Here is a 17,461-nt window from a genome sequence, read left to right as displayed (position 1 = left end):
TAAAATCACAGGCTTATGATCAGAGAATACGTTATCCACGATCTCAATATTCGACACAGACAATCCATAAGACAGAACCAGGTCTAACGTGTGTCCGTGTTCATGTGTGGGACCCGACACACACTGAACCACATTAAAAGAGGCAATAAGACTTAGAAAGTCCTTCACCAGCCGGCTTATCGGGATAGCAGCACACGAATATTAAAATGCACAATATTTCTCCAGTCTGGATTAAATTTCAGAAATACAGTTTAGATTTACTAAATATTCCAGGAATTCTTGCTCTCAGTTTGACCATAGAAATGAACTTGTTGTTGAGGCAGTTTGTGTTTGAGTTATTTTCTGCCTCGAGCTTCATCACCAGTGATGTTCAGGACTCATTCTTGTATTTTACACTCTCTGATGTTTTCTTTTCTTCATGTCTAGTGTGTGAATCATTTCTGGTTTGTTCTCTTCAGTGTCTCATGTGGCCCCTGCAGCTTCTCCTCCTCCACCCTCCTCCCTGAGACCTTCATCTTCTTCATCATCAGCTGCCTCAGTGACTCTGTTGGACGTCTCACCGTGTGGCAGCAGCTCAGGTCAGTGGTGAAGTTCCTCTTTATCAGCTCCACGACCCACAAGACGTAGTGAACGCAGCGATCTGGTTGTTTGAGCTAATAAGAAGCTGCAATCTGAGCAGCAGCAGTCTCTGTTCACTTCCCAGCCTCAGTCACACATGGAGTCAGAGCAAACACTCCTGTCAGAGCTGATTCCTACATGTTAGATCTGATTAATCCTCTCTCTAGTATACAGGTTATGTACCACAGCTTTTAAGGTTGCCTGTAATCAAACCTTTACCTTAAAAAGCCCACTCTAGATCCAGATGTTTTAGAGCCCAACTATAGACCAGTTTCCTAACCCCTCCCATTTCTCTCCAAAATTCTGGAAAGAACAGTTGCAAATCAATTAATGTGAACATTTACAAAGGTGAAATAGCTTGTTTGAAGAAGTTTCAGTCTAGGCTTCAGAGTGCATATAGCAACAGGAAACAGCTCTGGTGAAAGTTACTAATGACCTTCTCTAAGCGTCAGATAATGGACTGGTCTCTATACTTATTTTATTGGACCTTAGTGCAGCATTCGATACAATCGACCACAAACTTTTATTACAGCGACTAGAACATTCTATTGGCATTAAAGGGACAGCACTGGACTGGTTTAAATCCTACTTATCAGACAGGTTCCAGTTTGTGCATGTCAACAATGACTCTTCTGAGCATACTAGGGTTAATCATGGAGTTCCTCAGGGTTCTGTCTTAGGACCAATACTGTTCACATTATACATGCTTCCCTTAGGCAACATTATTAGGAAGCACTGTATTAATTTCCATTGTTATGCTGACGACACTCAATTGTATTTATCTATGAAGCCAAATGAAACTAATCAGCTAGCTAGACTGCAAGATTGTCTTAAGGACATAAAGACCTGGATGACCTATAATTTCTTACTACTAAATTCAGACAAGACTGAAGTCATTGTATTTGGCCCCAAACATCTTAGAGAATTGCTTTCAAAGCATATAGTACTCTGGATGGCATTACATTGGCCTCCAGTACTACTGTGAGGAACTCGGTGTAGTATCTTTGTACCAGGACATGTCCCTTTAACTCGCACAATAAAACAAATCTATAGGACTTCCCCTTTTTCCCACCTGAGAAATATTGTGAAAATCAGGAACATCCTGTCTCAGAGTGATGCAGAAAAAAAATAGTCCATGCATTTGATTACTTCCTAGGCTTGACTACTGTAATTCCTTATTAGTCAGGTTGTCCCAATAGCTCTCTGAAACATCTACAGCTGATCCAAAGCGCTGCAGCCAGAGGTACCTGACGGGAGTTAGCAAGAGAGATCATATTTCTCCTATATTGGATTCTCTTCATTGGCTTCGCTTCCGCTTAAATCTAGAATAGAATTCGAAAATCCTTCTTCTGACATATAAAGCTCTTAACAACCAATCTCCATCATATCTTAAAGACATGAGTAGTACCATAGTTACTCCTAAGCAGAACTCTTCGCTCTCAGACTGCAGGCGCTTACTTGTTGTTCCTAGAATCTCTAAAAGTAGAATGGGAGGCAGAGCCTTCAGTTATCAGGCGCCTCTCCTGTGGAACCAGCTCCCAGTTTGGGTTCGGGAGGCGGACACCCTCTCTATTTTTAAGACCAGGCTTAAAACCTTCCTTTTCGACAAAGCTTATAGTTAGGGCTGACTGGGGGACCCTGACGGGGTATGCTGGTGTTTTCATTTGCACAACTGACTTCCCCTCTTGACGTCCCTTTAGTTTGCCCCTAGTTATGCTGCTATAGGCCTAGGCTGCTGGGGAACCTCTCTTGATGCACTGAGCCCTTCTCTAACTACCTATGTATTTACTACATATACCATTATTGCATTACATTCACTCTGTTTCTTTCTGTGTCCTTTCTCTGAGTGTCCCTGGTCCCAGAGCTGGATGCTGGATGCTTCAGATGTGTGGCTGTGTTTTATGGTCCTTGTGTCCCACCCCCCCACCTCTCTATCTCTACCCCTCTATCTCTACCTCTACCCCTCTATCTCTACCTTTCTACCTCTTCTGTCCCTCTCAACCCGCCCGGCCAGCAGGCAGATGGTTCCCCCCACATTAGAGCCGGGTTCTGCTCGAGGTTTTTTTCCCTGTTAAAAGGGTGTTTTCCTTGCCACTGTCGCCTTTTGGCTTGCTCTGGGGGTCAGGCATATGGGTTCTGTAAAGCGTCTCGAGACAATTTGACTGTAATTGGCGCTATATAAATAAAATTGAATTGAAAATTGAATTGAACTGAGAGCTCTCAGCAGTTTTCTACCCATTTAAGAACAGGACAAACCGAACAAGCTGTTGTATCGATTTGTCCACGATTTCCTCTCATGTGTCCATTTTAAGGAGTTTGCAGTCAACCAAGGCCGACTCAGAATCACTCCCACCGGGAAGATCTGTGAAGGAAGGTCCACCCGGCTGGTCCAGAAGCTCCGGTCCAGCAGAGCAGCGTCAGGATGGAGACGTAACCGGGTGAGTTAACTAGAGAGGCGACACATTCACATAGAAAATCCAACAATTCCTTCTGTTTTTACAGTTTGTGACTCTGGTAAATGGTGTCATTTTTCAAAGCTGGTGGGTTTTGGGCTTCACAGATTGAACCTAAATGCTTTTCTTAAACAAACTGCTGAGCTGCTGCACAGTGAAATGTTTGAGTGGAGCTCAGGATGAAAGCATCAGAGCTGTTTTACATGTTTTTATGTTCAGCTAATATCATTTCCTCTGGACAATGTTTGTGGTGTTAGAAGTGGACGTTTGTAGGGAGTTTTCAGTTGTGATACTTTAATGCATAAATATTTGCAGTGGTGGTTTCACTGCAAGCATCTACTGATGTCACCAGTGAAGTAAATAAAAACAGCATTTGTTGAACTTTACGCCTCTCAGTGTCTGCAGTTAGTTTAGCTGAATCAATGCAAAGATATTTCTATTTTTCTACATGACAGGAATGTCAGTGAAATCCAAATGCTAAGAATAAACAAGTGATCTGCCTGGTCACAGATCCCACTTTAATCCAAAATAAAGACTTTGCAAGGAAATGAACTTGAAATATGAGCCACCAGTAAAAGTTGTGATCAGACAGAAGGGCCTGTATTTTATCTTTGGAGAAGTTTAACATGTAAGTTTGTGCAGCTGATCAGTGGTGAGGCCTGTGGATGACTGGAGATGTGTGTGGACACTTAGACGAAGCAGCAAATGTGTTGAAAATGAGTTGTCTTCTCAGAGTCTTGAAGATGTTTTGTCAGAGCTAAGAAAGAAGTAAGAGATCCTGCAGGTGATTGTTGAGTGGTGTTGAGGAATTTGAATGTAGAGGAATAGCAAAGAGATTTTGAAGATATTTAAGCCATAAGTTGTATTTTATTTGTTTGCTGTTCTCTCCCATTTGTAGTGAAGAGAAGTGATTTGACATGAAGAATGTGATTTGTGTGGCTTTGAAATTGTGTTAAAATGTAAAAATGAGTGATGAGGAGAAGAGTGTGACTTTTTAGTATTGTGTTTTTTAGCGTGTCCTTTAAAAGTTGTAGGTAGATTATCTTCTTTTTTTGATTTTGTGGATTGTTTTTTTTCTTTCAGTGTTGATGTCACCACCTTGACGAATAGAAGAAAAGGGCAAAATTTGCAAAAAATCTTTTCGTGCCTTCGTGCCTTCGTGCCTTCGTGCCTTCGTGCCTTCGTGCCTTCGTGCCTTCGTGCCTTCGTGCCTTCGTGCCTTCGTGCCTTCGTGCCTTCGTGCCTTCGTGCCTTCGTGCCTTCGTGCCTTCGTGCCTTCGTGCCTTCGTGCCTTCGTGCCTTCGTGCCTTCGTGCCTTCGTGCCTTCGTGCCTTCGTGCCTTCGTGCCTTCGTGCCTTCGTGCCTTCGTGCCTTCGTGCCTTCGTGCCTTCGTGCCTTCGTGCCTTCGTGCCTTCGTGCCTTCGTGCCTTCGTGCCTTCGTGCCTTCGTGCCTTCGTGCCTTCGTGCCTTCGTGCCTTCGTGCCTTCGTGCCTTCGTGCCTTCGTGCCTTCGTGCCTTCGTGCCTTCGTGCCTTCGTGCCTTCGTGCCTTCGTGCCTTCGTGCCTTCGTGCCTTCGTGCCTTGCTTATGGGTAAATCTCCTTGTTTTCCTTTTTTCCAGGATCCAGTCCAGTCCAGTGACACTCCACTCCACTATCACCCTCCACAAGGTTCCCAGCGGGGATTCGAACCGTGACCGTCCACATGACAGACACACACCCTCTGTGTGAGCTATCTGTCACACAAGGTCCCTGGTGGAGTTTGTTGTAATGATGGTTGCAAGAGGTTGTCATGCAGCCAAAGTGTAAAAAGAGCCTTGAGCTGAATTCAAACCAAGGACCTCCTGGATGAGAGGCAGATAACTTACCACTGCGCTATCCTTCCTACTGGGTGTAGCTGTTAGTTTTCGTAAATGATGGTACACAAAAGTATTAAGGAAGTGAAGATAATAAAGGTACTAAGGTACCGGGGAGGCAAAAAACTTACCTCTACACCACCTGTCCTACAAGATGTTGCTCTAACTTTGCTTAAATGATGCTATCAATTAGTACTGGCGCAACCAAACGACAAATAAAAGGTGTGAGTGGAGATCTGAATCATGTGAGGTTTGTTTCTGAGACTGAATACACCTGATCTCATCTGATCTGCAAAGCTAAGCAGGGTTGGGCCTGGTTAGTATTTGGATGGGAGACTACCTGGGAATACCAGGTGCTGTAAGCTTTTTACTTCTCCTCACAACCTGAACAACACACTGCTAGCGACAGCTATCAACTAAAACCTCTTGGTTTCTTTATTATACACTCTGTGAGGTGGATAAGCTGCAGCTCATGCTGATTTATTGCTGCTTCTGGTTGGAGCCAAAGAACAAAGGCTTCACCTGTTGGAGCAGCTGATGTCCTGCAGCCTCTTCACCACAGAAAGCCTCTGACAGCTTCAATTCTTTACACTCTGACTGCAAGACACCAATCACATAGGAACATTTACATGTATGGAACAAAGAGCTGAGCTGACACTCAACATATGTTTGAGCATTTATTGATAAAGACATTCAAACATGTCTAGAGATAGAACACCAACGCACGGTGTAAGAAAGGTCAGAACAGACTTCACCTGCTCAGGAAACTGAGGTCCTTCGGGGTGCAGGGAGCAATTCTGAGGACCTTTTATGGTTGTGTGGTGGTATCAGCCATCCTGTATGGACTGGTCTGCTGGAGCAGCAGCATCACGGCTGCAGACAGGAAGAGACTAAAGAAACTGGTTAAGAAAGCAAGCTCTGTCTTGGGCTGGTGGTAGACAGGAGGATGATGACAAAGCTGTTGTCTATCATGGAGGACATCTCCCACCCCCTGCAGGAAACAGGACCATCACCGGCAGCTCCTTCAGGGACAGACTGCTTCACCCACGATGTTTGAAGGAGGTCCTTCCTTCCTGCAGCAGTCAGACTGTGTTCAATCAAGCCTGCTCCCAGTAGTTCAGATCACCCATGAAGTAACTGCAATAAAATGTAAATAAGTCAATATGTGCAATTTCACAGGGTTTTTTTTTTTTTACAAGCATTTCTATTTCTTCTCTAAGGAGAAAGCATCTATTTATACCTGTGCACTGAGTGCTGCTTTTTTTTTTTTTTAACTTTTTTTCCTATCTGCTACTGCCACACTGAAAATTTCCCCACTGCAGAATCTACCTATCCATCCATCTATCTATGGTCCATCTACCTCCCTACCTATCTATCCATCCATCCATCCATCCATCCATCCATCTCTCTCACAGGTGTGGGGGTTGATTCACCAGTTCTCAATCACCTTAATCCACAAAGGCCCGGTTCTTCATTCTTCCGCTCTCTGCCAGACCAGAGACTTTGAAACCAGAACCTTTCTCCTACAATTAGTCTGGTTTCCCCTTTTTGTTTTCACCTTGGTTTAGTTATCCTTTCTGTGTTGGTTTTAGTTTCATTCGTTAAATAAACTCCTTTTAATCTTTGACCTGTGTCTGCAGATGTCCTGTGACACCAATGATCCCATCTGATATTTAGCATGTTTTCAATTATTGGTCCCATTTCTTAAAAAAAAAAAAAAAAAGCCCCCTGAAATCTGATCAGATAAATGAATGTGAAACTACTTTGGGTCTGCTGCAGCTGCCTCCCTCTGATCTTTGTCCTGCCCACAGCACAATCTGATCAGTGAAACACTGAAGGACAACTTCAGCATGTAAAACATAAATAAGCAAAGGCTGCAACTCGTGATTATTTTAATTTTAACTTAACTCTATGTGCTGTTCAAAAACTTAATTTTTTCTGCAAATGTGTAGTGATTCCAAATCTTGGTTATTGATCTCCTTGATTACAAAAAAAATCTGTATCGACCCGGAAAAAAAACAAACATGTCAGGCACCCTATGATGTTAACTGTTTGCCTGAATGTTTTTGTTTAAAATCCTCAGTAATAACCTTTGACTGGTTGCTCTTAACCCTGTAAAACTGACTGCTGCAAAAATACAACATCAGCTTATTTTTTAATTACTATTTTCTATTATATATATCTGAAATAAACCCTAATCTGTGGGTCTGACAGCAGCGTGAGGTCAAAGAAGCTGCCATCAGCTGCTGCACTTCTGTCCGTCCAGCAGATGGAGCCATGGAGCTGCAGTGAAGTGAAGAGCAGCACAAGGCAACCACCACTTCCATCCACTGACGCATTCAATTTGACTGACGCTAATGTTTTATTGACTTCCAACCACTAAACCAATATGATCACTGATGCACTGAGCTGAAGAAGTAATGTTACATTTCAAACATAACTGGGGAAATAACCGAAACTTCTTCCTTAGGAAAGGAGAAAGTATAAGAGTATAAAGGCAGTGCAAGAATAAATAAGAAAAAAACGGTGCAAAAATTGCCCATAGCATTATATACAGATGATTTTATTCTTAAAAAAAAAAAAACAACAAACATGTAGAAGACTATATACAGAGGATCAGGTTTCAGGTATAGATAGATCGACAGATGAATCCTTACTGTGAAAATATTTAAAGACATTGAACATTGTGCAATATAAGGTCAGTCAGCAGCCTCAGTTCATGCACCAAGAAAACTTTTATGCATTTTTTAAATATAAAAAATTACATGTTTCTAAATTTTCTCCATTTACAAGGCAGGGAGATAACCGAAACTTCTTCCTTAATAGTTCCTGTTTAGTTTGTATGCTGTGGTGTCAGGATTACTACACGTGGAAATGAATATCAAATTAAAATCATTTCCATATCTTGATAAGTTGTTGCGATCACAAAGTAAATTAAAGCTGCAAGCAGCGTTGGACGGGTCCTCACATCCGAGCGGCCCGGCTTGCCCACTCATATCCACCAGGAGGTGCTGTAACTGAGAGAGTCAAGTTTCAGGCAGATTGGACCATGTAGAGGCTACTTACACAGCACTTCCTGTTTCATGGCGAGAAATCCAAAATGGCTGCCAGGTGGTGCTATGACTGTGAGTTTATATCGACCTATGGACGTGATTAGGGCTGGACTCTGATCACACATGTAAAGTTAGAAGCAGATTGGAGCATGTACAGGCTAGTTAGATAGCACTTCCTGTTTCATGGCGAGACATTCAAAATGGCCGCATTCCACTGGTTGCCATGGCCACGCCCTCAGACTTTTGCGGAGCGTTTTGATAACATTTGATCACCCATGATTGGCGTACATCCTGACCAAATTTGAGCTCTCTCACGGTTACGCTGTTTGAGTTAATAGCTTTTGAAAATGTCCAAAAATGACAAAATATGAATCATATTTCAAAATGGCCGCATTCCGTGGCTCGCCATTTCCACGCCCTCAGACTTTTGCAGAGCGTTTTGATAACTTTTGATCACCCATGACGGGAGTACATCCTGGCCAAGTTTCAGCTCTCTTGGGGTTATGCTGTTTGAGTTTATAGATTTTAAAAAATGTCCAATGATAATAATAATAATTCCTTGCATTCCAATAGGGTCTTCGCACCGTCGGTGCTCGGACCCTAATAATAATAATTCCTTGCATTCCAATAGGGTCTTCGCACCGTCGGTGCTCGGACCCTAATAATAATAAACCCTAGCATTCCAATAGGGTCTTCGCACCGTTGGTGCTCGGACCCTAATAATAATAATAATAATAATAATAATAATAATAATAATAATAATAATAATAATAAATAATAAATAATTCCTTGCATTCCAATAGGGTCTTCGCACCATTCGGTGCTCGGACCCTAATAAAGCTTTTTTTTTCCTGTGAGGCAGTACTGAGGGCTGAAAACCCCGGAATAACACTTCGTCATCCTCATTATGACATCATCAGTGTGCGTCCTCAGCTCAGACAGCGCTCTGTTCTCCGGGATGTTTACCGTTTACCGTTTACCGTCTGGTTCGGAGCTCTGAGGCGTTTGTGTCGCTCACAGGGCGCTGCTGAGTCGCTCTTTGTTTGTTCCCTGAGTACATCTTGACCTCGGCGCTGGTTTTTCTCCGTTCTCTGACATGGAGTCGGGCGAGGCCAGCGAGGAGAAGACGAGCTCCGTGTCGGCGGCGCAGCGGAGGGCAGAGATCCGGAGGAGGAAGCTGCTGATGAACTCCGAGGACCGCATGAACCGAATCGTAGGCTTCGCTAAAACCGAGGCTGAAAATAACGGTATGGCTGATATCTGGTCGGGTTTATGCTGCAGAGCTGCTGGGGGAGACTGGAAGGAGGCTCTGGTGGACAGAGGCGTTGGCAGGTTTCAGCCCAGAAAGCTTCAGATTTTAACCTGATAATGCACAGTTGTCGAATTATTTCAGACTAAAATGAGTATAAAATGTTCAATCTGGTGATCCCGGTTTGTTTCTTTGTTCAGCTCGTTTTCCACATAAATATCACGATAAATGAAAGCAGCTAAACCAAACTATGAGCCTTGAATTAGTCTTAATTGTGATGATTTTCAGTTATAATCAGATGGAAACGTTAATTGGAATTACTTGTTTTTGTAAATACTGTGCTTTTAGCTGCCAGCTGGAGTGAAGTTTTTGTATCTTGTACATTTTAAATACTCAATTCAATGTTTGTTAGTTAATAGCAATAAGGGCATTGTAGATGCATCTGTCCATTGTTTTCTTGAGTAATTTTTAATAGTTTGGTCTATAAAATACCAGAAAATGGTGAAAAATGTCCATCAGTGTTTCCCAAATCCTAAGATGACCTCCTCATATATCTTGTTTTGTCCTCAGCCCAAACAGATTCAGTTTATTGTCCTAGAGGAGAAAAGAAAGGAGAAAATAATCTCATCTAGCATGATAATTTTGACTTTCATTTTCTAAAAAATATAACTCTAGACACTTAGTTAACAAGGTAACTGCTGATTAATTAAACAGTTGACAACTAATTGATTTATAGCTGCAACCTTAATAGTATTTTGAGCGAACCTCACATAAAAGCAAGTCTGTAAAAGTGGGTTTTCAGAAGTGATTTAAAAGAAATTCCTGACTATCTGAAGAGCTTCTTGCTCACCAAGCTGAGCAGCAGCACTAACATCCTGACTCATCTGCTGCTGCAGGAGATTTCTCTTCCTCCGCCTCCTCTAGTTTTGCCTGTACCTTGTTGCCTTCTTATTTTTTTTTTCACAGATAAAGAAAAGAAAAAATAAGTCCGGGGCTGCTCATAAAACATTTAGAGCTGTAGACCTAATGTTTGTGATTATTGCCTGCTTCATCTGACTGCTGTTGTTTGAATGCAGGAAGCATTACCCATATTACACTGTCAGTATTAATGTTCCGTTTAAATAGAAGCAGAAGTGTGGCACTTTTCCCAGTGTGGGGTTTAAACCAGTAACTACACGGTTCTACAGAAGAATGAGAAAAATACAACATATGCTAATCTGTCCTACACAGCTTTGTGTAAAACTACGTCCTCATCATCCCACCCAAACATTCTGGGTTAAAATACGGCCACATTCATCAAACGCTAATATTTTATGATAGACTGATCACCAAATGACTCATCCTGTGCACCTCTGTCTTCCAGGATTTTAATCTCTGTGACAAACAATTTGAAAATGTCAAGTTAGGCTCTGAGAATATCTGACGAGCATTTTCACAGTTTTCTTCTGACGCTTATAGATTCAATGATGACCTAAAAAAACTCTACTTTCGGAGTAACAATCATAAGAATGATGGTAAACCTAGTTGTAGTCATAGTTGTAGTGACGCCTCACAATGATACAGTAATCTTTAACAAATCCGTGGATCCAGACTATAAGCCACGTCACTGCCATCATTTCTAAACCTTCCTTGAAAATTTCATCCAATTCCATTATTCCATTTTTGATTAATGTTGTGCACAGACACACAGACAGACGCCGATTGTCACATAACTTGGTGGAGTGATAAGGAACAGTATCCCAGTATTTCCATGAGGTGTAATTTAAGATGCAAGTGGGGGGTTTTCGTCAGCACTTGCTAAATGCGATATAATTGATGATATTTCCTCCTCAGCAGGAGCGTCCCGGCGTCCCACAGAACCTCGCTTCCACCTCGATCTGGACAGAACAGAGCCGTGGTCTTCGTCCTCCTCTTCCCCGAGACCGTCTCCCTTCCTGCCAGAGGCGTCGGGACTCGGCAGCCGCTCCCACAGCGCCACCCCAGAGAGGAGGGGGTCTCCACTGCCAGACTGCAGCGAGCCACCCGGAGGCTCTCTGGAGGACGAGCTGGGAGGCCTCCGGCAGAGGCCGAGAGGAGAGCGGGTGTCAGACGACAACAGCGGCTCCCCACGTCGAGGCCTCCAGAAGTACCTGTCCCGCTTTGACGATGCCATGAAGCTCCGCGGTCAGCTGGCCAACGAGAAGCCGGCTCAGGACGGAGGGTCCGACTCAGAGGAGTTTGATCCCTTCAGGGTCTTCAGGCTCATCGGCAGCATCCTCCTCGCTGTGTTTGTCAGGGTTTTTGTCTGCAAGTATCTGGTGAGGAGACATGCTGTAGATAAAACAATTATTTTATAATGTATAATGAGCAATGTGTGGGCTCACATATAGGTGTTCTGACTACTATTACAGGAGGTCCTCGGTTTACGACGTCTTCGACTTGCGTTGTTTCATCGTTACGTCGGAACTGATTACGAGCCAGTCCTTGGTTTAACGTAGTACAGCGTTTCATCATTACGTTAGAACTGGTTCAGTGGAACTAGTTGGCGAGCAGAGCGGATGAATACTGTATGTACAGTCGTCACGCGGCGCTATAAGACGGCTTTGTTTATATTTGCCGCCACACTGGATTATGCTACATTCACTAACTTCATTATGACTCCCAAGTGCAAGTCAGACTTTCACTTTACATTTTTGCCGGTATTTTCCTGCCGAATTGTGTTTCAGTGTGAGCTAATGACCGTGTCGTTACTGTAGTTGTACAAATATGTAAACTGATCAATATCATGATGCATGTAACAGCTTTGTTTACATTTTCACTGGAGTTCCGACTTATGGTGAAAATCGACTTACACTACACCATAGGAACAGAATGCCGACATAATTTGAGGACCCCTGTACTTAAAATTTTGAGACTTGCTTGTTGTACATTATATTGACTCTGTGTTAAATCTGCATGTTGTCACTGTGTTTTTTTTCCATTCTAGTCAATATTTGCTCCGTTTCTGACCCTTGAACTGGCCTACATGGGACTGTCGAAATACTTTCCAAAGGTGAGTTTGCACCAAACAGTGGAACCTGGATGCACAATCATAATATTTCTGTTTTCCTTTCATAAAGGGGACATAATAATTGATTTTTTAAAAAAACAAAGAGCAGCATTTTTGGTGTTTTGGTGTGACCATGTGACCCATTGTTGCTCAGACTTCTTGGTGCTGTGACTGACAGTCCAGTGTTAAATCTTTTAAAGAGTAGTTCTTTTGGAAGCTGTGTTTAATAGCTTTCCTGCTACCAGATGAGAAAACTGACAGCACTCATGTCTGTTCGCTAAACGTGGAGCTACATCCAGCAGCTTAGCTTAGCATGTAGTTCAAAAATAAACCAGGCAGCTGGCAGTGATGTCTCAGTGTCACTGCAAGGTTCCCAGGAAACCAGGACGCACCACAAGGTCTCCAGCCCAGAAACAGTTCTCAAGCTACAATGTGCCATTTCCAGAGTTTCCAGAAACTACACACCAATATTTAAACTGAGCATGGATGAAGAGATCAGCTGACAAGTATCCTGGATAAAGAGTCACAGTACAGCTAGCTAAATGTTTTTCTCTAGGTGGCCAGATCAATTTTGTTCATTCACTGTTTAGATCAACTACTTGAGGTGCAACGAGTGAAGTTAGCATGACCCAAAGAGTCACAGTAGTCACATTAATGGGACATTCACCTGCTTGAAATAAACCACAATCCTCATTTTAAACCATGCAGCTTTATTCAAATGAGGATGCCACAGATGACAAGAGAAAGACAAGAACAGGCTATTGAAAGTTGGATGCTACATGTCAGTTATGTCCACAACTCCACCATTTGTGGAAGATAATCATTGGTCACATATTCTACACCTTTTGTGTTCCAGGTAGAGAAGAAGACCAAGACCACTGTCCTAACCGCTGCCCTGCTGCTGTCTGGGATCCCTGCTGAGGTCATCAACCGCTCCATGGACACCTACAGGAGGATGGGCGACGTCTTCGCTGACCTCTGCGTTTACTTCTTCACCTTCATCCTCTCACATGAGATCCTGCTGCTGTTTGGTTCAGAGACTCCCTGACGGACGACGAGGACCTCAGCGACCCCCCCACCTCCCTCCTCGATGTCCCCCGCCTCCCTCTGTCTCCCATAGCAACAAGGCATGCTCATTCTGCCTGTTTGTCGTCTGGATCCCTGCTGCCTTACGATCAGGGCTGGACACCACCCGGACGGAAGCTCTTCAGGATTCCACTAAAGCTACATGTGAACAGTGTTTGTTACAGGGAAACAGAAGGACAGTTTGTGTTTTGTATGTGCAAAGAATGTATCGTCATTTATCGTGCTGAGGGATATTTATTTGTCAACAACCACAGGTTCCGTTTAACTTATGAAGGGGAAACACTGGAGTCCTCAAAGGCTGGGTTGATGTTTCTGAACCTGACTCCTGATGTTGATGCATAACAGCAGTTTATATGAGATGATCAAATTGTGTCCAATGCAGGGAACTGTTCCAGTCATTAGAAAACTTCTGGAAAACACTAAAGTCAAAGAGTAAACTAACACCAGGCTGACAGGCAGAACTTCACAGCCTTTATAGTCTCATCGAATTCAGTTTTTGGTGCTTTGCAGAAAAGTTTAAGCCTGCCTCAAAAGAAAACCACTGCCGCTGAAATGATAAGAACCGATAAAAGCAAATAGCAGCTTGAGTTTTTAATCAGTTTTGTTCATTGCTTAAACAAAATAGACATTTTTCTTTATGAATTGGTCAGAAATGACAGGACAAACTCATACAGATTGATCACATTAAACGTCATTGGTGGGAGCCTGGAAAAACCCTGAAAAAGGCAGTAATGATGTCTTCAGCTGCTGTTGGGTTGTTCTTTACAGAGCCAGTTTATTCTGTTGGTTTCAAATTGCTTTGGATGATTTATTTAAAGTGATGTTTTGTGAGTTCAGCAAACTGACTCAGCAATATCTCTAAAACTATGAGGCAGACAAGTTAAGTCTATATCTGCAAAACCTCCTGAGTGCATTGGACTAAAGTAACAGTGCACGTTGACATCTATGAATTAAGCTTCTCATTTGTCTGAAGAGAAATGTACACAGTCTCAGCTTAGATGGCAGAACTTTGTAGGAAGAAAACACAATCTGCTGACGTTCTCAGCTGATCACTTGAATTGTCGCCCGGCTCTTAGTCACTCCAGAGATGAGCTAACAGACAGCTAGACTGCTCTGAATCTGCTGCAAAACCATATAATGCTGACAAAAAGATGAAACCTGCCGGAGGAGTTTAGCTGGTAAACCACAGAAATGAACTGAAACGGAAGCAGACTGAGCAAAAACCTTTAGATGAGACATTTTTTAAGGCTCCTGGTTGCTATTAATGACAGAACTGACAGAAGCTGGTAGTTTCCTTTTTCCCTCATACAGCAGATCTCTTCTCCTGCTGACTGACTACAATGTGAGGCCACACAGGGGTTGCTTTCATTATGCTGAAGTGTCTTTTCTTCAGCTTCTCCCTGCCACGATGTCAGAGAGAGAGATGCGATGATGAAGGCTGCAACTTCTGACATCAGATCAAACCAACCACCATGAAAGTGCAGCGTTTTAATGATAAAAGACTTGATGCACCTGTGTTTCCTCACTCTGAGCTCCTCCTCATCTCCTTGAGGTGCATTTAACTCATTGAAAAATGCTTTGTAAGTTGGAATATCTCTCAGTTCATGCAAGAAATTACCATTTTACATTAGGAAAAGCACCCCTGGATGTTGCAAATGTGTCACAAAGAGTAACTGTCATGGAGGTTTCTTGTAAACTCTGTCACTGTTTTTTTTTATTTTAACCCCAAAAACCTCATCTCTGTATCAAAGTGACACATTTAGGATTTTATTTTTTTTACATGAAAATAATCTCTTCCTGCCTTAAAGTGGCAGGGGAGCTTTTGAACAATATGTGTTTTGAGATTCGTTTCAAGACTCAGAAATTTGCTTTATGGCGAGATTCTGTGAATAATCTCAGAAATCTTGCTTTTTTTGTGTTAAATTATGGCACCCCTCCCCAGCTAGAAAGTGTTTCCTCGCTCTAAGCTCCTCCTCATCTCCTTGAGGTGCATTTAACCAATTGCAAAATTCTTTATAAGTTCGAATAACTTTTGGTTTATGCAGGAAATTATCATTTTATGTTCTGAAAATAATCCCTTCCTGCCTTAAAGTGGCAGAACAATCTATAGAGCCTCCTCCATCATTCGCTGCAGCCCGAGCACACCTGCTCACCTGCTCTACACTACACTGTGACAAACACTGGAGTACTTCAGCCTGACATGTTTGAAACCTGATTCTGAACAGGAATAATGATACAGAAGCTTCACTATACAAGCTGACAGGATCGGTTCCTCAGATTTCTTGCATACGAAACCCGCAGTTTCAGGGTGAAAATACTCCTCTACAGTGTTGACTGCTTGTTTCAGTCATGATGCATCTAAGAAAACATCTAGACAAGGTAGAAAACTAGATTTCTGCAGGAGGAAGTGTGACTGCGTAAAGCTTCAGGAGCTTTTGAGCAATATCTGTTTTGAGATTCATTTCAAGACTCAGAAATTTGCTTTCTGACTAGATTGTGTGAATAATCTCAGAAATCTTCAATTTTTTTTGAAGTTATGGCACCCCTCTCTAGCTAGAAAATACTTTGAATGCAGTCAGCCATCAGTTCAACACACTAATGATCTAATTGTAGGAGAAACAGTCCTGTGAGTCTTTTAGTCCATCATACAGTCCGGACTACTTTCTAATGACATTAACAGCTTTGATTACAAGGCTTAGAGCTTAATGGTCAAAACTACACTGAGTGAATCAAATAAATGAGGACAAATGACACTTTTTCCGACTCAGAAATGAGCCTCTCCAGCTCTCAGTTAGTTGGAGATTCAAATCTGAACATTTTAAGCAACATTTTTGGAGCTTCCTCCCTCAGCTGTGTTTGTTTGGACAGAGCCACAGCAGTCCGGTGCGTCTTCAGAACTTGACCTCTCCGTTAACCGATAGATTTTAATTGTATCAGTGTTATCAGATTTCCTCGCTTCAGCTCATATTTCAGTGTTCAGAAAGGGTCCACCTGCATTATGAACAAGTTTCCTCCTTTGTTTTAACTCAAATTAAAGAAGCATTTAGTCCTTGAATGTGGAGTTTATCGTTTTGCACGGCTGTGAGCTTAAAGTTGCAGTAAGCTTTGATGAGAATGTTGTGGGTTTTACTGGAAAGTACTGTTTAAAATGAGCCACTTCTGCTTGTTTGTGTCAAGTAAATCTGGTGACTTGTCCTGCTCTACCTGCATTATAGGCGGTAAACTCTCTGCTCATGTGCTTTTGCGCCCTTGCTTCATGTTTTTTTTTTTTTTTTTTTTTTATCCAGATTAATTTATTAATGTGAATATTTTTCTTGTAAATGAATTTGGTGTGATTTCTCCTGCGACTTTTTCTGACCTACTTGATTGTTTTTGATAAATTTACAGAAAAAACAGTTTTTAATGGCTCTTATGTATTTGAACTTCAGTAACTGAATCAGTGTTGATGTGATGTAAACAGTCTCTGCTTCCAAACGTACACAGGAACAAATAACCGGACAGTTCATACCAAATAAATACTACTTGTGTGACTTACTCTGTTTTGGCGTTTTTTGTATTTACTGCTTTATTTAATCAGTGGAACACACTCTCCTGTGACCATTTTCTATCAGTTTCTAGGTCATACCTCAGGAAAGTCTGGATTTCCCATCATTCATGCATTATTCTTTCACGTGCTGAAGCATTTTGTCTGATAAAATGAACTAAATTTGCATGATCTGGTAATTTTTTGACACAATTTATATATCAAAATATCATATGCTGTAAAAGATCTTACAGTCCTCTTTAACATCATCAATCTTTCTTAATATAGCACCTTTTGTACAGCTGAGTGCAGGTCAAAGTGCTTCACGGCTAACTAGTTAGTTGAAAATAAGACAGAAGAAGTAAAGAGGGAAATAAGACAAGATTAAAAAGACGACCTGTAGACATAAAATAATACAAACAAGATTAAATTAGAATAAAAGACAAAGCATACTTTAATTAAAAACTACATTAAAACCTAAAAACATTACAATGAAAGACAGCAGAAGAAAAATTAACAACAAAATAACAATAAATTAAATCTGTGGATGTTCTCAGTCATCCAGGTCATGATAAGTCTCAACTCGACTCACACGAGG

General features: G+C 42.0%; 1 protein-coding gene across 2 annotated transcripts; it reads left to right on the top strand.

Moving 5' to 3' along the window:
* The first annotated feature begins 8,890 nt into the window (after window positions 1–8,890).
* camlg (calcium modulating ligand) lies at window positions 8,891–16,874 on the top strand. Of its 2 annotated transcripts, none has more exons than XM_023281388.3 (4): window positions 8,891–9,224; window positions 11,060–11,523; window positions 12,192–12,257; window positions 13,111–16,874. In XM_023281388.3, exons 1-4 carry the CDS (start codon window positions 9,074–9,076, stop codon window positions 13,300–13,302), a joined length of 873 nt encoding a protein of 290 aa, XP_023137156.1. In that variant the 5' UTR covers window positions 8,891–9,073; the 3' UTR covers window positions 13,303–16,874. The 2 variants fall into 2 exon arrangements, with proteins under 2 accessions (XP_023137156.1, XP_023137157.1); XM_023281389.3 differs by having other exon boundaries at window positions 8,893–9,224; window positions 11,063–11,523.
* The last annotated feature ends 587 nt before the right edge of the window (window positions 16,875–17,461 follow it).

The sequence above is a fragment of the Amphiprion ocellaris genome, chromosome 14, assembly GCF_022539595.1.
Source record: "Amphiprion ocellaris isolate individual 3 ecotype Okinawa chromosome 14, ASM2253959v1, whole genome shotgun sequence".
Lineage (NCBI taxonomy): Eukaryota > Metazoa > Chordata > Actinopteri > Pomacentridae > Amphiprion > Amphiprion ocellaris.
Note: the sequence above shows the minus strand (reverse complement) of the source record. Positions and strands in the feature narration are given on the sequence as shown.